The sequence below is a fragment of the Eretmochelys imbricata genome, chromosome 8 (genome assembly GCF_965152235.1).
Source record: "Eretmochelys imbricata isolate rEreImb1 chromosome 8, rEreImb1.hap1, whole genome shotgun sequence".
NCBI classification, from domain to species: Eukaryota; Metazoa; Chordata; order Testudines; family Cheloniidae; genus Eretmochelys; species Eretmochelys imbricata.
The window spans coordinates 69,356,861-69,382,257 of record NC_135579.1 but is presented as its reverse complement, the minus strand read 5'-3'; the positions used below and the strand labels follow the sequence as shown (position 1 = coordinate 69,382,257).

The window sequence follows — 25,397 nt, the reverse complement described above, 5'->3', positions numbered from 1 at the left end:
TGTTAGTGTAAAAAAAGGAGCGTGGTGAGTAAATTGTAAATTGTGCCAGAGGCGCAGTTTGAAAAGCCAGACATTTATGAATGAGAACTAGAAAATGCACACACACAAAAGCATGGATATGTGGAGGGCTTTATTGCATCATGCACAATCAACTGGAAAATATTTTACTTTTTCAGGTTTATGTTTTATTCCTTTCTACTAATGAAAATGAAACCTTCCTTAAATATGCTCTACTCTCAAAACAACAGAGGCACATTTGGTCTTCCATGGCTATGCAGGCTCACAAACCAGAAAGTACATAGGTAAATGAGAAATGTGGGGTGTAAGTTTTCCTCCCTGGTGCAGGTTACCCCCAAGCCCATGGAGATGCCTGTCTGTATGCTTTTTGTGATATTACGGAGCCTCAGAAGGGCATTGTGGAGTGGGGGCTACATGTCAGGAGATGTGGTCAACATGTGGCACACATTAAATTAGATTGTGGCTAGCCCTTATACAGGACGGCTAGTGGGAGAATTCAGTGACTCTACCCTTCTCGCCTTGCACACAGCTGCTTCCCCTGTACAACTCTGGGGGTGCACACTACACAACCAGTGGAGGGAAGCATGCCTTCTCCCCACTACACAGAGCCAGCTACACCAACAGCCACAAACTGCACCATCTTAAAGGGATGTGCCCCGTCTTAAAGTGATGCTCCCTGAGGCACAATCCCTCCCTGTGCTCCCCCAGGAAAGTGTGTCTCTGCACCACCTCCTATTAAAGATGCACCTTAAAGATATGATTTCCCCACAGAATGCCCTTTGCCCACTAATGGAAACTACAACTTACTTAGCAAGAGATGATGGGTGCCTGTTGAGAGTGTGCGGGGCACAATTTAAAGGTCCCCCCCAACAGCTTGAGTCATGCCTCCACAGGCATGTCCCCCTCTTATCCCCAGTGGCCCCTACTTGCAGCTCCCACATATTAGCTCTGCGGGGAGGGACAGCAGCAAAGCTCTCCCTGAAGCTCCCAGCTGCTTGCTGCTTCCTATCCCTATGGCCACAGCTCCCAGCTTGCCAGCTACACCAGCTGCCTTGCAGGGAGGGGGCCCAGCATCCCCCACATGTCACCTGTCCTAATTTTGGGTGCCTCAATTTCTGAGCGCTCAGTTTCTAATACCGGGGCCTGATTTTTATTTCCAACTAACATCAACTGGAGGTGTGGGTATACTGCATGTCTGGAAGATCTGGCACTGTATGTCTCAATTTGGACACCAGAAATCAAAGTATACTTAGTTAGTGGCTACCTTCGAAAATGCAGGCCCAAGTCGCCAAAATTTCATATTGCATCATCAGTGAAAGCCTGGGCAAAGGGATGTCCCTTCCAATTCTTTTTAAACGTAGTCAGATTTGTACTTAAATGTGTTTGTGGTGAGAGCAATTTTCAAAGGTTTTGTCCAAAAACTGAGAATTCCCGTTTGTCACATCCTACAAGTTTCACACTTGGTACCTATTGTTCCACCATTCTAGAAAAGCAGAAGTTACCCATACATAGATAGATCACAGATACAGATGTAGCCTTTAGGTAATCTAGGCCTATGCTATTTAGGATATATAGATTGTGATCTGTACCCTGAATTTAATCTGGGAGGTTATTGGCAGCCACCACGGAAAGTGAGCCAGAGATGTGATAGGCTATTGCTGGCACAGTTTAGTTAGATGGCAGGCAGCTGTCTTCTGGACCAACTGGAGCTTCTCAGTGGCTTTTGTAGATAATCCCAGAGAAAGTCTATTGCAAAGGTCAATCTTGGAGAGAATAAAGGTATGGATGACAACAATGAAGACTACATGAAAAGAAGGCCCAAAATGTTCTTTGCCAGCTATTCCAAAAGAAAGTTATTTCTGGTCAATGATGGAATCCAAGAGTCTAGAAGCATTAATGAATACTGATGATTGTGATTGTGGGTCACTTTGACAATGGTCAGGCAAATGCCCTCAATTTGTGAAGTGGTTATAAACTTCCCCACGTACAAAAAAACACCTGTCACAGCTGAGCAACTCACTTCCTTGTGGTCCACGTTGAGCTTTGTCACATATCTTTCAACTCTGGTGCACATCGGGAAGGCCTGTCAAGGGCTACACTATATATGGGTCCGATGAAAAAAGAGACATAGAGATGAGTTTCTCAGCACACCGGCAACCATGGAGTTTATTCAGTCCCATATTAATTATTATCATTATCTTCCCCAGTAATTTCACATGGATACTGAAAAGAGGGTAGTAGTGGTGTCTGAAGTGCAACTAGGACCACAAAATGAGACAACAGTTGGAGCTCAGTACAGGGTTTCAGATAATAGTAACAGACATTCCAAGCATAATGCAATTTTCTTTTGTTCTTTTCTCTTGCATTTTAAGACCACCAATAGTTACAGCACAGCTATTCTTGTAATGACTATTGCATATGGGTGTTTTCATAGAAGCCCAATGAAGAATAAAACCTGCTGTTCGCTGATGAGACAAAATCTTTCCATTATGACCTCATGCTTTCTTTACCAGAGCAAGCAGGGTGATTATATTACACAACCAGATTGTCATGCAGCTTCAGTTAAATAGATGCACTGTTTTCTTCATCAAATGAATGTAAGGGGCACCAGAACAGCAGCAGCAGGCAAGACAGATTCTGACTGTAGGAATGGCTTAAACATTCTGAGATGAACCTTACTTTAAAAATTGATTCTTCTACTGTCAGTCCAGAAATTACTTGGAAGTTTAAAAAAAAATTCTTATCAACTGTAAATTTTTGTAACTTTCATTTGTGAAAAAAAAAAAACTTTTACAGCTGGTGACAGGGAACAATTAATAAAATGACCACAAATAAGGCAGGAGCCAAACAAAAAATGAGAGCTAGGAATCCGTATCATTGAACAAAATATCGCAATACAGTCAAAGTGAGATATCTCTAGAGAGTCAGTGAAGCCACCTACCTAGCTAAAGAGGAACAGAGATCTCTCTGAACAATTCAAGGAATATTAGCACTTTATAAAATGAAATAAAATAGTGAAAGGAAGCCAACCAAAATGGGAGAATTTTTAAAAATCCAACAGATACAAGCATAGGTGGCAGCAGTTGTCACCCCTCAAACAGATGGGAAAAGTTCTAAACGTGATCTTCCTAAAAGACAATCTTTGCATCACCTTGCATAAGCAATGTGCATGGAGGAGATGAAGGTGCCATAAATAAGCAGATGACCATCAGTAGCTACCAAAATACTTACAATGTTTGTTAAGTCCGTTGCCTTAAAAAGAGACTCCAATAGTTTGTTCAGAATTAGAAAGTTTGTTATGTCTACCACCTGCTAATTTAGTTAACTGTAGTTCTCCAAGTATGGATGAAGATCCTATGCTAGACATGAAAATTTGCCTCACCCTATTCCATGGAAAACCAGATCTTCTAATCATCAAAAGAGCTGAAAGAAGGTATACTAAAATAACAAGATAAAAAAGGGTGCCTGAAGTCTTCAAGACAGCATGTGTAGGTGCCATTTGCATCTTCGCTTCCATGCACATATCACTGAAAGCATACATTTCATTTCTTCCAAAAAAACTCCATGAATTTCGGACAGGTCCAAAAGAAAGAAAGTAGAGCTCCCTTTTGGGAGCCATTTCCACAAGTCAGACAGTGAGATTTATTAGGCTGTGGAATAATCTTCCAAGGGAAGAAGTGAAACTCTCATGGCTGAGACCCTTGAAGACTAGTCTGGACAATTCACTAAAAAATATACTACAGGGACCAATCCAACATTGAGGAGGATGGAATGGATGGCTGCATAGGTCTTTTTCTTCTCTAATTTCGAAAGGTGGCTGTGGCCAGTCTAATGTGATTTAGCTGGAATTGAATTTAATACATTTTTATTTAGGGTTTAGGGAAGATTTTGACAAAGGGCAGAGGATGAGATTTTCAAAGGTGTTTATTTGGAAGTTAGGGCCCAACTCACATTGAATTCCCAAGGGATTTGGGTGCCTAACTACCTTAGGCCCCCTTGAAAATATCAGGCAGAGATTTTTCTTTCTTTCCCTTTGACATAATCTGGTCCTAATATTTAATCTCTTCCTACCTGAAGTGTAGACTCAGTACAAAAGAGGTTCTCTCAATAAACAGTAAAGTCATTCAGTTATGTGTGAAATTTGCAGCACTAATATAGCACATGTCCTAGTTTGCTTGGTATCCTAAAGAAATGAGATCTTATTGGAAGATCTAAGGAGACTGGCATTATTTGGAATTTACTGCTGAAGTAACTTAATCTTATAACCCAATGTAGGACTAAAACATGAAATCATATCCAGCAGGTTTCGGTGAAATTAAAAACTTTAAAAAAACCACATACACCAGAGGATGTGTCTTTAGTATAAATGGCTAATTTGTCATAGGTGTGTCCACAAACACCCTTGTAATATCTCTGAATAGACTAGCTAGCCACTAGCCCCCTAATGTCTCACCATGCTGTACGATCCAAATGTTCTGCTGACACTGCATTAATCACTACACCCCTTCATAAGGAGTGTAATGTTTGTTAGGCTTCTAACGTGAGGGATGAGAAGTACAGAGAGCCCCCCTCTCTTTTCCACATCACCCTCACATCCTATAGAAACGCTTTCCTCTCTTTCTTTGCTTTTTTCCCTTATTTTGTCTTCTCTCAATAGGTAAGGATTCCCCCACTTCCCTAACCCCTCCCAGATGCCTCAGTGAAAGCCAGAAGGTTCCACAAAGTGAGCTGAGAGTCTCATGGCCTACCTCTACCCCAATACATTGTATGCCCATTTTCTAAGCTGTCTAGTGAGCACAGTATCAGCTTCATTTATTTCCCCCCAAAACAGAGCCCTTACCTAATGTCACCAAATATGCTGTGAACTCTCAAAAGCCCAACCTTCATCATCAAATATGGGCAGGAAACACAATGTCAGTATCTCAAGACAGAAGGATAAGGATACTTTCTGGTGGATATCAACAGTCCCAATAGTTTTATTAATGATGGGCCTGAAACAACCTGATTTTCTGTTTCAAATGAGATCTAGTTACTCCCCTTTGTTTAGAACTTCTAAGAACCAAAGCTGGAGCTCTGTATCTGTCCCATTCACTTAGTTTGCATTTGGTTATGGTCCATCTGGGAGATGCCGCTACAGACCCTCTTCACTTTGCATAATCAGGAAAAAAAATTCTGACAGAGGGGAAAACAGCTTCCGCATAGTTAGGGAAATTTACTCTGGTGTATACTTTATTGGCTTTATGACAACAGGACATCACTCGATACTCACCAAGTCTAAAAGTAAAAGATCCCTAATGCACTTACATTTCCAAGGTACCAAAAATGGCCAAAAGCATGTAGGGTAATCATCAAAAAGATGGTTGCAACAAACCAGCAGAAATTAATGTACACCTTATGAGCAGAAAAGAACAACCAATAGCAAAAAACAGATTAATAGGGAGTATAGAGATTGCTATTAGTAAATCAGCAATTACAGTAGTGTTTCCACATACAGAAACAGCAAATTTCAATTTGTATGACATATAGTTTAGATAGTTTAGAACAAAACAAGAAAGAGTAAAATCAAAGTTTCATCACATTTTCTATGTTTTACCTCCATAACAGTCTACCCTAAATGGCACACAGAAAGGCAGCCAGTCTCTGCGAACAGCAAAGTTTAAGATATTTCAAGTGCACAGAAAAATAGTCACACCTGTTACACACTTAAAATATACCATATTTACCAATGTTTTTAGACACTGCAGTTAATTTCTGGACTAAGCATAGAGAAAACTGGTGATATCTTGGATACCGGTGCAGTAACCATTGGCAAATGAAGATGTTTTAATGGTGACTCCTGTAAAGTAAAACTTCAGCTGGCACTTGCTAGAAAAGAAAAACTTTCCAAGTTGTGAAAAAAATAAATTGGGAAATTCGCTATCCCTTTTCTAGCACCAAAACATGATGCAAGAACTGTGTGTGAAGATTCCAAAAGGTCATGAAATTGATAAAAAAAATACATCTTTAACCCCAATTTTCTTCTGTTTTGAGTATTAATCCTGCTCCCCTCTCTCTTTTTTTACTTCTACTTTAAAACAGCATTAAAAAAAAATCTTTACTGAAACAGCCATTCAGAATCAGCAACCAATAAATCTACAGATTAGAGCAGAGTGAAACTCTCAGGTTAGTTCATCTGAGACAAATTCATAATTGATATTCCAAATCACCAGTTGTAAAAGAGCAAATGGTTTTTATGCTGTAGAGGTCACATAGTGGTCACAAGTAAATTCACAGGGTTACTTAAGGCCTACATCTTCTTAACAGATATTTGCTCTTCAGACATTTTTTCCAGTGATCTACAAATTCATCTGTATTCCCAGATTAAATCTTCCAGTTTATGGACAACTCAGGAGGTTTCAGAGGAGTGTTAGTGAAGAAATGTGTGGTATCAACATGAATGAGCTTTAATTTTCTAGGTGCAACAGCACAAATGTCATTTACCCTATCCCCATTTCAGCTTCTCTTTCATGGAATACAGACACTTCCTCCAGTCTTTGTACTGGATTATGTTTGGCAACCAAAGGATACACTAAATATATATCTACAGTGTATGATCACAGATGTAACTATAAATAAATGTGCATTCGTGTAGGTATTACAGTTACAATAAAAGATTTTATACATCTGTATAATCTACAAGTGAATACTATCTCCCAACAGCTGCTGCTGCTTACTCCAGCCTCCAACTTTTAGCTATGGCATAGTATAAACATAATATTATGACTGCGGGCAATTAAAACAATACTTTTATATTCATTCTTGATGGAAAGCATGCACATGCTACCCTGGGCACTGCTTCACATAGCAGATGTTACATCCCTTATAAATGATGTTTCATAATCTAATAATTCAGCAGCAGCAGCCACAGCCAGTATGTATTCACACTCTAGATTTAGGCCTTGATCATACATGTGACTTCAGTAGGGCTCTTGTGGGTGCACACATGACACATGGCTGGACTGGACACTTAGTTTCCACCTCTAGTAGCCTGAACCAGGTTGGGAAAAGGCAACTTTGTGGGCCATACTAGCTTTAGTAAGGAGCAGATTCTGCTTTGGAGGTTAGGATGGTGGGGATGCAGAGCACTTATCTATGGGAAAATCTGATCTACCACAGAAGCCCCCTCTAATAACTTTAAAAAAAACTAACTCCAGCTCTTCAAGGGGGAGGGAGGTTAGATAAGAGAAAAGTCTTTTAAATGAGCTCCCTGCTTTCTAGTAGTGCCTACAATTCTTCCTTCTCAGGAATGGGTTTATTTCTTGGCCCGGAGAGGGAGCGGTGATATTAGGTGATAATGTTGTTTTGTACATATCTGGCTTTTTATTTTTCTGTTAAATTCAAAGCACAATTCCAATCTGCAAACACACTGAGGATTTGGAGGCCCCAAACTGTAATATGGTGTATGACCTCTGATGACTCTTGGGAGGGAAGGGGGTTGTGTTTGTTTTAATATGAATATTGTAATTAATTTAGTCTCAAAATGCATCCAGCTAAACAATGTCTGACAGAAGCCACTGGTGGGACCTGCATGGTCAATACATTTAAAATGTTTATGTACATGTTAAGGACTGAGACTGCAAGCAACTGTAGTGGCTGCCCCAAGAGAGCAGCTCATGACACTGATACTTATCAGTCACACACCCATCTGTAAGGACATCACACCACTACCTCATTAGCCTACCAAGATCACAATGCCTCCAGAGACCTAATGGACCAGAGTTTCAGCTGGTGTAGCTTCACTGAAGTCCAAGGAGCTATTCTTATTTACACCAGCAGAGGACCTGGCCCTTCATTTTTAATTTTTTTTCTGGCCTACTCCTAGAAAGCCCTCAAAGCACAGAACTAATGTAGGTTTTTCACCAGGCGAGGAAAGTGAAGCAGCTTCACTGATGTAATTCATGAAGTTCTGGTGAAAAATCTCCACTCCTCCCACCCCACCACACACCATTCTTTTAATTTCTATTACCAATCCTCTGTTTTCTGCTATTTATTGCTTTCTGCCCTCTGGAAAGAAATCATCTTTCCCCCACCTATCACCTACAGAATATCAACAGGAGGTTTTCTTCTTCTTCTTCTTCAATAATAATAATAATAATAACACTAACTGAAATTGTTCCATAAATGAGAAAAATTCGGAGTCATGACTGGTTAAAAAGTCACAAACAGAGTCAGTAAGTTTCCTTGGCCCGTGCCACTTCCCACAGCCCTCATTGGCCTGGAGTGGCAAACCGCGGCCCGTGGGAGCCATGATTGGCTGAACCTGTGGACACAGCAGGTAAACAAACCGGTCCGGCCTGCCAGGGGCTTTCCCTAAACAAGTGGCGGTCCGGCTTTGAGAACCACTGTTCTAGACAAATCCTGGACACATATTCAGAATGTATGTAACATACACAGGCCCAGACCCTCAGCTGGTGTAAACCAATGTAGTAACCTTGAGTTCAGTGAAGCTGTTCCAGTTTACACCAGTGAGGATGGCGCAAAATGACTATCTGTTTCTGGAATACTAACAGTTATTGCCCGTCAAGAAAATATTACGTAGTCTGCTTTATCCTTGTCAATGTCCACCAGTTAGTAGAGCTGGTTGAAAATTTGATTTGAAGTTTTGTTTCAGCAGGAATTTTGTACGTACACACGCATATGCCTCCATTCATTGGCACTGCCACTGGAAGTTTTATCTACTCTAATCTACTCCGATTTTTCGCAAGTGCTGACTAGCATTCACAGCTCCCATTGACTTCATTGGCAGCTGAGGATATTCAGCACCTCTGAAAACCTGCTCATAAATGTACAAGGAGAAGAAAATAACTATAACTGAGTAAACACATATTTACTTTGTCAAACTGCTAAACCTTTTTTTTAAACGAACTTCATGATGCTGCGTATGGTAACAAAGAGTTAGTTGAAACTTCTGTTGAATATGCTGGTGCTTAAATGCCAGAGGCCATGTCTACACTAGCACTTATGTCGGCCAAACTTTTGTTGCTCAGGGGTGTGAAAATACCACACCCGCCCCGAGTGACATAAATTTTGCCGGCATAAGAGCTCGTGTGCACAGCGCTATGTGGGTAGGAGACGCACTCCCATGACATAGCTACCGCCGCCCATTGAGCTGGGTTTATGATGTCGATGGGCGAGCTCTCTCCCACCAGCATAACGCGGCTACACGAGTGCTCTTACAGCTGTAACAGTCCAGCTGTGTCACTGTAAGTTTGTAATTGTAGACATGGCCATCGTGATAAGCCATGCCATGAAATGCCAAAGATAAACAGGTATTGAGTAGTCACACATACACCCCCCTGTATCCTCCTCCCTTGCATTTTGTCTTTTCCTGCATGTCCAGGACAATGAATGCTCTTTAACTGTAATTAAATGTTCCCCAGTTAATATGTATCCAGCACAACTGCTAATGTTCAATAAATCTAGTAATACATGAGTGATTACTCACCTCATCAACTTGAGGTTCTTGAGCTTGAGGAGCATTGGGCACAGGGGAATCACAGTCTGGGCTATAATGCTCACAATAGTCATATGCTGCTCTGGGATCAGGTACAATCAACAGCTGCTGGATATCACCCTGCAGATCAGCATAAATAGATTAAATTAACAAAAACAAATATCATCATTGCAGGTCACAGAAGAAAACAGGAAGTGTAAAGCATACATCAGATGCTTCATTATATGCATCAAGTAACATTTAAATAATCTATAGATGACTTAATTTCAATTTAGACTTTTTTGCCATTGACCTCAATGAGGCTAGGAGTGCATTCTAGAATTTTTTGAACAGCCATTTTGAAATCATTTTTTCCTCCGCTTGTTTATTAATGTTTTGGTTATCCAGTCAGGGAGCAAAAAAATGTAATCGAGGTGAAAGTCACACACCACTGATGGTAAAATAATCAAGGGAAACCATTTGTGAATAACCGATATGATGACATATATTTGCATTTAATCCACTTAAACGGTAGCAAAAAAACAATTTATTGTCAACATAACACACTTTTTTGCAACTCCAAAGTTGAGGACATGTTCTTGAAGTCTCATTTGCTGTCAGTAAACACATTCAGCTCCCATAACTGTTAATAGGACTTATTAATGCATTTCAGTGGCAGAATAAAATTCGTATGATATCAGTAAAATCAATAAGAAATACATTCTCAACTTATTAGGAATTGATCTGCTTGTAACACCATCGAGCAAATAAAGCTCTTCTTTAATGTTTTAATCTTATTTTTTTGTACTTTAATTAATTCACAGTTGGCCCTGCCACTCCTCCCGCATTAGTCTTTATAGTCCAGTAATCTACCAGAGACAACAGATACAAAGTAGTTATTCATGCTTAAGTTTTCTTGACTTAATTATATTTATTTGTATGTATTGCTTCTGCTATTCTGAATGACTGCTTTACCAAATATTATTGGTCAGATTGAAGAGCTACATCAATTTATATCAACTGGACAAGCTGTAAATCTCTGCTTGAACATTTTATTTATTTGGAAGTGAGGGGGCTGGGAAGGTACAACTCCTGAGCTATCATTTTCGTACAGTTTTCATACTTGGTCAGTGGGAACAACTCGTCTAAATTCCTAGGATTTAATTTGGGGCACTTCCTACTGCCAGCATGAAACTCAGCATGCAAGCAATCAGCGCTGTAATTCCAAGAGTTTGTATCACAACTGTACTACAAAACGGAGAGTAAAAGAAAAAGAAAAAAAAAGCTAAAATTAAACCCAATCATAGTCTCTTTCAATGACAAATGGAACTACAATAAGTGATATCTGAACATACAATATGAAATGTATCAAAACAAACATTCTACCAGTTAATACAGAATGTTATTTTCTTATCTATCCCTGTGTATAATGTGTAAAAACAACATCATACCAGAAAAGACCCACTACTCTGGATAGCAAAAATAGCACTGCCAAGAGTATCAGCAAGAATCATATGTTGATCATTTTTTAAGGCAAGCTTTCTGGTTTCCTAGTTTATTTCTTAATGTAGTGACACCATTTAAACTATTTAAAGAAAATCTGCCAACATGTACACTATAAAATCCTATTTTCATGGGTTTATTATTCAGGCACAAATATAATCTTGCTGAAGCTTAGCATATATTCTAGGTCAAATCCTATAAGTACAATTTTTTTTTTCCTGAAATGGAATTTAGGGGGTTTATTGGTGCTTCTATTACTTGATATTTTTTAAATATGGACCTTAACAACAACATTTTATTCCGTTTTTACAAAAATGAGAAAAAAAAACCCTACCAGTTTGCTTTTGCAAGTTAATAAATTAATAAAGTATTGCAAATGCAAAATTTACAAAAAAGCTGTGAAAATTCACAATTATCTCAAAGCTTTCAAAGTGACTGTAAACCTCTTAATAGCTATTTTTAAAAAATTAACAGTAGTTGAAAATTTTTCCATATACATATTTTGGAGAAATTAACAACTTTATACAGTATTGTTTCCATATAAAAGGCAAAGTTACAGAACGCAACCCCCCCAAATCCCTCCAGCTCTGCTCATAACTAAAAAAGAACCTTTGCATTTCTACAACTTTTACCAAAGCATTTAATATATTTGTAAGTATTTGCCAAATTGTTTATCATATTATCTGAGCTGATATATTTAGTTAATTTGCAGTAACTGAATACGCACCGCAAATCTACACACTTGTTAATGCAAAAAATTTTATTCAGTGAAACTGTAACTGTCTCATGTATTGCATTTACTTCACAGGCTGTCAGGTCAGTTGTCAGAATAATTCTATGAATATTGTTAGAAGTGTATTAATAGATACAACAGTCTAGCAAACAGACATGTGACCTCTCATCCAGCTCTGTCATTGACTCTGTAACATGATGTAGGATAAGACTCTTAATTTCCCTGTGCCTCACTTTCCCTGTGTGTAGAATAGGTTTATTAATACTTCCTGATCTTTGTAAAGTACTTTGAGATCTACACATGAAAAGTACTATTTATGTGCTAAATATTTATCATAATTATTCTTAAGGTAACCCCATGGGGTGCAACTTACTCCTGTGAGTGGCTGTGCATAGTCAGTGTCTGACCAATGCCTGAAGCTCTAGTATTAAGTGTTCCTGAAAAGAGTAAACAGTTCTTATACCCTGCTGCTCCTCACCTTTCCCCCAGCCAGATCAATACTGAGTGAGTGAAGGGAAGGGTCAAGCTAGAGGGAGCAAGCAACCAAAGGAGTCAGTTTTGGTGGGGAGGAACCCAGATACTTTGAGTTCTCTGAAGACGCTGACCCTTATCCTGCTGGACCCCAGCCAGCACTCTCTTCCTTGGGTGAAAAAAGGCAAAGACTATGAAGAATCTCCAGTTCAGACAGCCTGCTGTGGACTACCCAGCTGCTTGTGTTCTTGAGATGCCCATATAGATCAGCATCCACACTGACTCAGCTGTTGTGAGCATGCAAGGGAATACCTCAGAAGCCACTGTCTATTTAGATAGATAGTTAAGTTTAAGCAAAGCAACTGGGGTAAGTCAGTGAGTAGGCTGGATTTTGCTTTGTACTGGACTGACACATCACAGAATTTTGGCATGGGATTGTTGTGTAGGACTATACATTTATACAGGACAAAAAGCTCTCCGTTTGTTGTTATCATTTGGTTTAGGTTCCTGAAAATTGTTTAAAGATACTCCTGATCCACTGATTGCACTTTCCAGCACTGCCCATCTGCCAGCGATAGGCCCACATAAAAGGGGAGCTCTGAAAACAGCTAGAGAGCATTCCGTTTCTACTCAGGCAGCCACCACTCTGAGGTCTCAGGACCCAGTGGTCCAGCCAGCCAGGCATGTGGGAGGTGTCAATAAATTGATTGATTTTCTGTTTGTTTTACTGAGAATTGCCTTTTCCTTTTTTCCCCTCTTTCCCCTCCCTTTGCCCTAATAAACATATTCCCTTTGTGCTAGGAGGTAATGCTGTTTGTGTTCTGATTGGCTTCTTGGCTTCTTAGAATACTTGTATATTGTACTGAAATTGTCCTTGGAGGCAGGGTGACACGCTTTGTTTAAATATTATCATGAATGGTGGAAGCACTGTTCCGACAGCGCTATTCTAGTTATTACTGAACAGACGGCACCACAGATGAGTCAACAATACCATCCCAACCTACAAACTCAGGCTCCACACGCACATTCAGCTGGTACTCCATCTGGCATCTACAATCTAAATGCCTTAATATCATTATAGTAATCAGTCTTGGGTGATATTTTCATAGCCGTTTATCTGACAAATACACACTCATTTTCTATTTAAGAATTATCCACAAAAAGACTTTGATTTTCGCAAATGTATTAATTGATTGTAAATATTTGTCTTTTTGAAAACATATTTCAGCCATGTGTGTAATGTGGTACAACAATCTATAAGTATTCAATTTTCCTACACTTTCAAACCCAAGTCCCAAAAGTTTGTCTCCTAATGGCCTCATTTTCAGAAGTGCTGAGTACCCATAATTCTAGCTGAAGTTAAAGTGAGCTGTGGGTCATTGACACTTCTGGAAATCAGACTCTATATCTATAATTAGGCACCTAAATGATCCCTGTGTTACGCTACCCCTGAATAAAATGTGCAGAACAAAAGATGAGTCTCATAGTATAAAAATATGAGAAGGGGCACAAGAAAAAAGAATTGCAGAAGTGGAAGGAAATGTACAAACCTCTTCCTTCAACAGGGAGGGCAGAGACTGGACTGCATAGTGTTGTTGGTTGTATCTAAAAGGAGTTTAGGTGAGCTAAAAAATCTAATGGAGGCCCAGAGGAAAGGATGCAGACAAAGTTTACTGAGACAGACAATATGATTACTATATGCTATTGAGGTTCTCATTCCATTTAACAGTTTGAGTGGCACTAAAGTCACAATTATGCATAAATTTCCTCACAATTTCAGCTCATTGCTTTAATTCAGGCAATCCTATCCATGGAAGGATGTACAGATGCTGTGTAAGGAGTTTTCCAAATCCAGAGGTTTGGTGCCTTTGCTGAACCAGTCTTCCCTTCCTTCTTCCTACAGGATTTGATATTAGAGATGAGTAGGAGGATGGTATAAGGACTGCTTTACTCTGAGTCAATGATGATACACTTATATATAAGTTTTCAAACATTGTTTAGCAGGTAGATATAATTACCTCCATTATATAGGTGAGAAAACTGAGGTCTATGGGGGCTAAATGACATAGCCTAGGTCATATAGTAAGACTCCAGTTCAGCATGGTACTTAAGCATGTGCCCTACTTTAAGCACATAAGTAGTTCCCTTGTACTGAATGGGATTACTGACGTGCTTAAAGTTAGGCATGAGTTTAAGCAGTTTGCTGAATTAGGGCCTAAATCAGTATCAGAACAAGTGCCTAAGTCACTATGTCATGGTAAGTGATTCATTCATCTCCACTGACCCTCAACTGTATAGTGGGAATAATGATGCTTACTGTGGGCATCTTAATTCCTTTGTATTTGGGGATTTGGTTTATAATTAAAAACACTGAATCTGATGCAAAGATCACAGAAGTAAACAGAAGTGTTTCTGTTAACTTCAGTGGTCTTTGACTCAAGCCCACAGTCACAGATTTACAGATGGGGAACCTAAGATACAGTGAGGTGGAATAACTAACTTGCCTGGGTGGCATTATGATTTAGGAGATAAGACATAGTACTAAGTCAACAGACCAGGATTCCAATTCTGATTCTGATAATGAATTGTTCTATAACCTGTGTAACATCACTTAACCTCTCTAACCTCCATTTCCTTGTATGTAAAATAGGGATATTGATATTCACTTAGTAACATTGTTTGTAATGTGATCAATAAGTGAACTTTATTATTAAAGTCAGTCACTGATAAAGATGATGATGTAATTGAGAAGCGTCTTGCCAGGCATTTGCTTAGTCCATGTGGCATTTGGGGGTCTCCTCCCCGTCCTAATTAAAGATGACCCAACACTTATATATTTGAGAATATTTTGCACGAAATATCAGTTAAAGTTTTGATTTTTTTAATTGCTCCAATTTCATTCTGGTTTTGCAAACTCAAAAATAGTAAAATATTGACCAAAATATTGACCCAGTTATAGCTATTTCACCTATTTCTCTATAATATGTTGTTTTAGAAAAGTTTTGAGTTTCTTAATCAGTTCAGAAACATTGGGTGTCCTTTCTGTTGTTTATCCATGTTGATATTCAGCAGTTGCAACTTCATTGTACCACTCAATAGAGAAGTTGCATAAGAGTCTAACAGGGAAGGAACAATTGATAGCAGCAATGAGGTGAGAAGATTAGATAGAGGGACAGGACAATGGTATGTAATTCTGTGCCCTGAGCACATAATTGGTTAGCCTGAGATCAAAGTCCCGGGATCTGGCCATGCATTAAAAATATCACCTTATTCCAAGTAGCTCCACAAATCTCAAGTGTACATTGGATATTACACATAAAGTGAAACCTGCTGAAACCAGTGTTCCAGCAAAATATAATACATGCCACCCCTACACGATCCTCTTTTGGTCAGTAAGCTACACACTGGCAACAGCATGCCTGACAGTACTACTAGAGGAAAGCAAGGACCAGAGTAGCAGTGCAGAAAGAGAACCCCTCCAGCAGCTGACTCCTCCTGCAACATAATTGGGAGCTCCAATCCCATGCAGTGGACTCATTGGGGTGGGAGGACGTGCCCACTCCTGCCTGTGGGGACTACTGCCAGGAAATTTTGTAAGGGAGAGCTGGTCCAGCTCAGTATTAGGAACATGAGATGAATCTAAACCTTTGGAATTTTCTCTGTGAACTTTTAAAAGGCAAATGAATAACAAGTCTGTGCTCCCAGTTTTACATTGCAGAGCATATTAAACTAAGTAGTGATGTTCAGTAGACCTTCTGCAGTCTATTGAGGATCAAAATCCTGCACAGCTCTGAATAAAATAATGAGCTGTTTATATGAAACGGGACTCGAAGACACAATTCACAGAAAAAAACAGTAAACTGTAAACTTTTCTTTCCAATCTTTGCATACTACATTTATTCTGATGCATATTCTTCTTTGGTCAGCCTCACAGTATTAATATTTAGTGTTATGTCAACATCACTCTTTAAGAACCTTTGTTGAAATCCATAACAAGAATCAAAGACAAGGGAAAATACCAATAGCTGTGGTTTGCAACTTCTGTGATGACGTTAAGTGCCATGTGGTCTTAAGTGACTAATTCTTTAATTATTATATGGAATAAAGATTTAGTGGATCCTACTTACAATAAAGGTGCCCTCACAAAAATAGTCTTAGGTATCATTTGTCTTCAGATCTGTCTCAACCACAACCACAGGGTGTAACTGCAGATTGATTAGACATATGCAAGAGAACTTTGATCTAGCTAGCTCAGGTACGAGAGCCATGAAGCCACAGCAATTTATGCTTCAGCAAAGACTAGCTCAATAAGTAAAGACCCAGGATTCTAGCTGGGTTTATACAGCCCACACTGAATCATGTACTGCCACAGCTTCACTGCTCCTGTACCTGAGCTAGTGAGATTAAACCTAGCTTGGGTATGTCTGCCTGAGCTTCAATCACACCCCATGACTGCAGTAAAGACACACTCTTATAGACACAATGGACACATTTTTCTTCACTTTTAACTACATAACCTCACTAAAACTCCCTAAATACAGTATATTATTCAAGTGTTCCCAGTCAAGTATACCATCTATATTCCCTTTGCTTATGATCTCAGTGTCTCTTACCTTGACAAAGGATAACATTTCTAGTATCACATACCAGTATTATCTAAGGCGGAAAGGTAAACAGAAGTATTATCACTTTCAAAGCCATGTGTGCAATCACACCGTCATATGAAGGCAAGAAGGGTGACACTATTGTTTCTCCAATCCATAATCATAACTATTAACAGTCTAGTTCCCTAGGTCTAAAAGTAGTCAAACATTACTGTCTGGGTCTCTAAGACAATCTTTCCATTAAAGATAGACTAATAATGACTTAAGGTGAAATTTGCCTGTGTGCAGAAGGCCAGCACATGGTCTATGCCAGTGGTTCTCAAACTTTTTTTTGTGGACCACTTGAAAATTGCTGAGGGTCTTGGCGGACCACTTAATGATCTTTCCAAATGTTGTTTGTATCGTTAGCTAACTATTGTAAAGCGCTTTGGATAAATGTGCTATATAAAAAACCTTAATAATAATTAATGCTTTTTTGTTCTGCAAATAAAAGCACACAACTCATATTTTAATATCAGTAGTTTTACCTTTCCAATGCAATGGATGTGCCCACTCTCCTCCACCATGGCAGCCCCTTAGCTGGGGCTGGGAAAGAGGGTGGTCTTTCCCTCCCTCCCGTGCTGCGCTGCGGCAGCCCCCAAGCTGGGACTGGGAAGGAGGCGGGGTCTCTCTCTCTCTCCCTCACTGCAGCAGCCCCTGAGCTGGGGATGGGAAGGAGGGCAGTCTCTCCCTGACAGCCGCAGCCCTGGAGCTGGGGAAAGTCGCCTCTTTCTCTGGCCACCACAGCCCTACACGTCCCCCACCCCCTCTTCTCACCCCACTTCCCCCTCCCACCTACGCCCTATTCCCCCCAAGGCCACTTACATGTGCTTCTCCAGGGTGTAGGCACATAATTAGTGGAGCCACTCCTGTGCGGCTTCACTAATTAGGTGGGTGGCCCTTCATTCTCTCATGTGTGGCCACCCAGGTGTGCACCTTAGAGGGAACTATTCGTGGACCACCTGAATGGAGGTCACAGACCACTGGTGGGCCACGGACCACAATTTGAGAACCGCTGGTCTATGCAAAACTAAAGTCACATTCAAGCCCTTTTTGAGGGCTTATGCTGGACCCTCTTGACATGAGTGAATTTCACACACTCAGCAAAACAGCCATTTTAACAACTCCAGTGTGTGGATGGGCTCAGTGATTATGGAGTTGGGGTTCTCATATGATACAGTGATCTGATCAGAATTGGGAAATGAAATTACAGCATGATTAGGCAGTTGGTTTGAATTCTGAAATAAGTGAAGTATTCTTGGACCATTCTGTCATGGGAAAGTTTTTTTTATTATTATTATTTTAACTGGGGCCAGATATTTTAATGTATAAAAATCTGGAAATGACTTAGATGCCCATTTTACGTATCAGAAATCCATCAAGAGCTTCCCATAGCTACGGATTAAATGTTAGAATCAAATTCTGCCTTTTGGATGCATATTCTGTGTTCCCCCCCAAAAAAAAAATCAATAGGTGCTTCTTATTTGTATCTAAGGATAGGATTTGAATCTTAGCATGACTAACTGGTTAGTACCAGAAGCATAACAAAACTAGTGCCAGACACAATATGAAGAGGACCCTAGAGAGAAACATCAGAATCTTCGTTTTTCATATACCAGTAAAGGTATAACAATTCCAAGGTGCCTTTTCAAACTGTTCATCTAGCAGTAGAATCTTAACTAAATCACTAGAAACCCTAAAGCTTTGGATACATGCCAACCTCCTCTAATTAGCTGTTTGACAGTAAAACCGTAGACTCCAAATAACAGCAGTCTAGACAGCCTGGATATTATTACTATAGAATTTAGAAAAACCTGCTGCAGAATTCATTTAATCTTCCTGCAAATGCCTGAGGGACTGAAGAGTTCTGCTGGCCTTTAATATAATATTCCATACACCAGGTCCATTGCATAATATAGCTATAGCAAGACATTTTACTAAAAGCCTGCCAACTTAAAGCACTGTGAAAGCAATAAATTATGAAAGCAATAAATTGTGAAAGCAATATTCTATACAGGCCCAAGTTTCCATAGAAATCAATGTCCTCTTGATGCTGAAACCCCATACTCACACTAGCATATTTTGAGCTTTAAGAAAAGATTTGTTATTTCAGAATACAATTTTTTTATCTTTGCAACATGGAACAAAGCTGTCCTTCGATCCTACACATAATCTGCTACTCACACACATCCGAAGGAAACATAGCCACCTCTGGATAAAATGCAGCAATTTCTTAGAGATGCACAGCAACACTACTCAAGACAGGAAGTCAAGGATATCATATGTAATTGAAACTGTTGGGGGGAATTACTGTAGCCCAAACTGGAATTTGTTCTTTTGTCAGTGAGTTTTCAGGAATCCAATTTTATTTCTCATCCAAACATCTGCACCTCACACATTGCCCCATAAACAACATGATGCACTAAGTCAGTAATGACAGCCAAAAGAATAGTACCATTTGCCCCATATACCAGCCACATCTTGTAGCACCATTCGTTTCTTTGGAGGTCTCCCTCCTGATCAGATCCAGCCCTGAAACACATTCTATTATAAGAAGCAAAACTGCATAATATATTTGTAATTTAATGGCAGTTCCTCTCTGCAGGCCCCAGCCTGAGAAACTAATGAGCAGTAGTAATCTCAAAGGGCTGATGAAACGAGGCTCCTTCTTTCACCCAGGATATAGAGCAGCAATGGATATGCTCAGTGGATGCTAAACAACACTCAGAGCAGGAGTAGTCTCCCATACACCCACTGATCAACAGATAAATGGATTAGGGTTGCCAACTTTCTAATTGCACAAAACCGAACACCCCTGCCCAGCCCCTTACCTCTCCCCTTCCCTAAGGCACTGCCCCTGCCCCACCCCTTCTCCAAGGCCTCGCCCCCACTTGCTTCATCCGCCTCCCTCCGTCGCTCGCTCTCCCCTGCCCTCACTCACTTTCATCAGGTAAGGGCAGGCGGTTGGAGTGTGGAAAGGGGGTGAGGGCTCTGGCTGGAGGTGCGGGCTCTGGGGTATGGCCGGGGATGAGGGGTTTGGGGTGCAGAAGGGGGCTCAGAGCTGGGGCAAGGTGTTGGGAGGAGGGGTGGGGAGTGGCTCCAGGAGGGAGTTTGGGTGCGGAAGAGGACTCCGGGCTGGGGAAGGGGTTTGGGGTGCGGGAAGAGGTGAGAGGTCCTGGCGGCACTTACTGTGGCTCCCAGGAAGTGGCCACCAGATTACTGCAGCCCCTAGGCACATGGGCAGCCACGGAGGCTCCACGCACTGCCCTCGCGCCTACAGGTGCCACCCCCACAGCTCCCATTGGTCATGGTTCCCAGCCAATGAGAGTTGTGGATCTGGCCCTAGGGGTGGAGGCAGCACATGGAGCCTTCCTGGTTGCCCATGTGCCTAGGGGCTGCAAGGACCTGGCGGCCACTTCCAGGAGCCACGCGGAGCTGCAAGGAGCCTGCCTTAGTCCCGGGCCCCAACTGTGCTGCCAACCGGACTTTTAATGTCCCAGTCAGGGGTGCCGACCGGAGCTGCCAGGGTCCCTTTTCGACCTGGTGTTCCAGTCAAAAACCGAACGCCTGGCAACCCTAAAATGGATACATGCAACTCAACATTTTACAGGAAGGCAGCCCTCAACCCCAGGTCTTTGTCAATATAATGTGTATGGTAATTTTTCTCCAACCCCAAATGTGACAGTCAACTCAAACTTGTGCAAGAATTCCCCATGGTTAAATAAGTAATCCCAGCTCACAGGCCTTCAGGTTTATTTTTCTTGATTATATGAGTAATATAGTCACTGTGTGCTTTCCTTCGCTGTTGCCTTTTTCCTGAGTCTTCAACATTCCACAGACACCAGAGTGTCAGTTTGTTTTTGTCCATCTCTAATTATTTTATTCTCCTAGAACTCTAGGGCTAGAACATGCCTTTGAGGTATAAACTTGGGTAGGGTGTGGAATGGAGCTGTATCACCATGGGGAAACTCAAGAGAGGGACTATGCCTCCGGCAGAATTTTTCTCTGAACTCTCTGATGTTCAGGGGACAGCTCAGGATACCTCAAGAGATGTCTGGCCCCACTGTGTGAACCAGTGTGGGGGTGGGAGGGTAAGTGCATGATCATACTTCCTCCTCACTCCCTTTGGGGCAGTGTCTTCCACAGGCTGTGTATGGAGGCATCACAGCCTGTTCTTTCCTAAGCATGGAGACATGAGCATAGAGCACGCAAGGGCAGGAAAGGATCTTGTGTGTCTCTGTTCCTACCCTATGTCCAAATGGGTCCAGAGATCACCTAGTCTTCAGAAAGATAATAACTGTATGCACATTAATAATATACAGTTATTTAATATCCTTACTTTGCATTTACGAAGACAGTGTGCCATTGATTTTGAATATACAGTACTGTACTACCATGCTTCCTGCCTCACAAAACTGAAATATTTACAGCAAGGCTATATTAACCATGAGGGGAGTGTCTTTCTCTACAAAAAACACAGGGTACTGTTGCAGTGATCCTCTCTACTAAATGGGGCAGAGCTGAGATGGGGGCTGTGTTTCCTTAGTACAACTATATGACAAACACCTGAAAACATTTTCTGTTGCTATTTATCTTTGGAACTTCATTCACTGCACTTCTTAGAAAATCTGAAATTATCTATTACGCACAAGATCAAATGAGAGGATAATAAATCAGATCTGTAAAACTTACTGAGCTGATGTAACATGCAACACTATTGATGTCAAACTGTTAACAATATACTGAATGATAAACTGTATGCACAGTTCTTGGCTTCCGGAGTAAATGCAGATTAATTCCAGATTCCTCAAAAATAAACTTGAACTCTAAGCAATTACCAGAAGTCTGACTTTCTTTTTTTCTAAACAGAGCAGGGGAAGGTATAGTCAAAGCAAAACATTTTTTCTTTGTCCACGGTTGTTTGAATTTGGAAATGTAACAAAACAAACAAAAAAACCCTACTATCCCTCCAGTAAAAAAAAGGAAGAACAACAACAAAAAGCCAAGTTTTAAGCTTTTGAAAAGAATGCTTCTTTTTATTAGATGCCTTTGAAATGGAAGAATTTTCTTTTCTTTACCTTTTCTTTCCTAAACTGAAAGTTGGCAGCATTTCCGGGTGTCTGTAGCATGAAGGTTGTTTCTATACATTTATGCCCAGAATCTATTACACATATTTTGTTTTATGTCCCATTTGTTTTCAAACATGAGTTATTCAGCTGATTGAAGTAAACATTTGAAAGCTGATCCTTTTGACAGAATGCTATTTGATAAGGGTGACTTCGTAGAAAGTGTAACTGAGAAAACATACACAGACTAAATGTTGTTCTAGGAAACTCATCTGTAGGAATCAGAATGGGGGTGCAGTCAGAATTAGTATCTTCACATTCTCCTAGTTAAAATAAACTTAAGCTTCTAAGTGCTACACTGACTTCTGGCACAGTCCTGAGCAAGTGATAGTACATAAACTGCAGTAACCCAGGAGTCAAGGACACTGTGAGACCCCGAAACACACTCTGCTTTCTTCTGGTAGTAGTAATTTAGTGCTGGTCTGTACCAGCATTATATTAATAACCCATCTCCACTGCACTGGCTCAGCTATTCTGGCAAGCCAGTGGGGGATAGAGCCAAGGCCTTCTGCGTTCCATACCTACCTGCTCCATTGAGTAGATAAGCAGGCGAGTAGCCTCATTTGCTCCTATGCAGCTGGACCCAACATTTGGGTACCCTGCACAGGGATATATGAGGGATTCTGATTCCCCTGCATGGACTCAGTGTAAATCACAATCTAGCTCCATGTTATCAATGTCCTACCATTGGGATAAATTCACAAAAACTTAGTTTTTCTTCAGATGCCTTCAGGATTAGGCCCACTTTTGTTTTAATTGAAATCAGGTTAAAATCCAGTATCGAATTTACTACCCTTTATTATCAAGGATTACATCCATCGGGCCCACTCCTGCAGAACCTGTGCAAGCAAAATTCCCATTGGCTTTAAATCAGAATTTTATATGCTGCAGTATTAGGCCCATTGTTCTCTCCTATAACATAAGGATTCGATGCGTGTTCTATCAATGTGAAATCTACACATTTTTGGAAGGAAAAAATCTCTGTAGGGAAATCTCTGCATAAAGTCTGTGTCAGTTAATGACTTATTATAAAATACCTCTCATTCAAACCAAGTATATTAAATGAAGAGTGACAAATCCTTAAAGCTGGCAAAATATTAAAAGATCCCTGCTATTTATGAAATATTTAAACTACAGACATACTTCAGACATATTTCAGTATTTTTATATCAAAGCCATAAACGGGTAAATTGTTTAATTTCTTCTTCCCCTGCAATACTCTCATGCTTCATGTAGGAATTGCCTTTTTTGTAGTAACTATTTCTGGAGTTTTGGTTTACGAAGCAATGCTTATCATGTTGTATATTTGAAAACCCACAAAAGATTAGTTTTAAATGGCACATCAGAAGCTTTGTGCTACACTGTGCAATCCTTTTATGAATGAGCACTTACAAAATAATCCCATTGAAGTCTATGGGTCTATCCAGTTGAGTAAGAGGGTCACAGTAGGCACCTTAGAAAAATATTCTATTTAGAAAGTATTCTTCTTTGCTTCTTTTATTTAATAAGATACTTTCATGACAACAAGGTCTTTGTTTCTTAAGCATCTGTCTACGCCTGCTGCTTTAATCCCCACTTCAAGTCAGTATCCTCTGTTTATGACATCACAGTAATCTCAATAGTAATCAACTGTGAGGTCATAAAATATTGGCTTAAGACTTCAAGTGTAGAACAAGCAGCAGAAGAACTCCTAAATTGCAAAGATCCTCATAATGAAACAAAAGTGGAGGTAAATGCTTAAGACAATATGTTTCAAATTTCCTACGATGTATTGAACATTTTTTAAAACCAGTATTATTTTCTCAGTACAGCCCTGCAATTGCTGTTTACTTCTCCCTTTTAAAGTATAAACAAAGACACAGTTTTCAATTAATTCATAAAAAACTCCATCTATACAATATTTGCTCTGGTCTGTTAAGTCATCCAAGAATACTGTGTTTAGTATATTCATAGATTTTTAAGGCCAGATGAAACTATTATGATCATCTGGAGTCACATCCTGCTTAACATAAGCCATAAAATTTTCATCAAGTGGTCATGTATGCTAGGAATACAATTAAAATACAAAAGGATAGTGCCCAATCTTGGAACCCTGACTCACAAAAGCAATCTTTACTCTAGAGAGCAGATGACCAGAATGGCATGGAATAAAAAAGTAAAATACATACATACATAAGGATTAGTCACATAAATAAAACCGTAATTTTTCTCCAACCCCAAATGTGACAGTCAACTCAACCTTGTGCAAGAATTCCCCATGGTTAAATAAGTAATCCCAGCTCACATGCCTTCAGGTTTATTTTTCTTGATTATATGAGTAATATAGTCACTGTGTGCAGTTGCAGTATTGTGCCTTCACTTTGGAAAGAGATACTTTCAGGTGTATGTGTCTACCCAGAACAGAATCAAAAACCTGTCATCTCTAGCAAAAGGAAACTGCGAACTATACATTTCAAATAGATTGTGAGTTTAAAATTTCCAAATATACCATAACAAACAGCATGTTGTGATGGAAACAGACAGGGAGCCAAGATCAGAAGGGAAGAGCAGAACAACACAGAAGACAGAGGAGAGCACTGGGAGCAGAAAGGGGGGTAAGATCTATGGGAAAGGGCCGAGGAATCAAACAACAAGAGAGCTGATTCCCAAATGGCATTGAATGACTGCTTTACATTTCTTTGAGCCATACGTTGTAAAATAACCCAGCTAGAAAAAAAAATCAACCACTTTATTATCCTGAGTATTTATCTATAGTGAGATAAGTGTGTTTTCTAAAATGTTTCACAAAATAGCTACAGTCATTTCTTGGAGTTCTAAATTAATTCACCACATAGCAACCTGACTGAAAGAGGAATCCCCAGAGACACATCAAAGCCAAACTGAAGTGCCACCATTATGTCACGTTACAATATCTAGTTCTGGCAATGGTTTGAAAGTGTGTATACAAGCCTAATCCATAGGGGTTTAGAAATGCCCTTTCAGAGGACATCAGTGTACAGGATGTGCTCTAATGAGTCAAATCATTGGTCCATCAAATCATAAATCCTGCTGCTTGATGCCTAACAGGAAGTGAATTACTCTAATAGTGCAATTGGCCAATTGAGCAATGTTGTTTGTATAGGGTTAGAGGTAAAGGGGGACAACCCTTCCTGACATCTGCAGTATTCAGGTCACTGAAGGCTAAAATTTTATTATCTTTATCTGAAGGCCTATTACGGCAAGGTGCTGAGTGCCTGTGATGGGGTACCTAACCCACACAAGGTCTGAGCAGAGAGAAAAGGTCAATTAACCCTGTGACAGGCTGCACCTGGAGACGAGTCAGGGCTGATAAACTATTTTGATAAACTAAATTGATGATGAAGCCCAGCTGGGCAAGGGGCAGACCAAGCTGTTAATAAACTAGGAAGTAGATTGTAAGAAAGGGGTTGCGG

At 40.2% G+C, this 25,397-nt stretch overlaps 1 protein-coding gene across 4 annotated transcripts in view; it reads right to left on the bottom strand.

Annotated features, from left to right (window-relative positions):
- The window catches only part of COL11A1 (collagen type XI alpha 1 chain), a 228,180-nt gene that overhangs the window by 163,960 nt on the left and 38,823 nt on the right, over window positions 1-25,397 (bottom strand). For all 4 annotated transcript variants that reach the window (XM_077823830.1, XM_077823832.1, XM_077823829.1 and 1 more), the window contains exon 5: window positions 9,503-9,631. In XM_077823830.1, coding sequence (XP_077679956.1) covers window positions 9,503-9,631 — 129 coding nt within the window. The remainder of the gene's footprint in view (window positions 1-9,502; window positions 9,632-25,397) is intronic.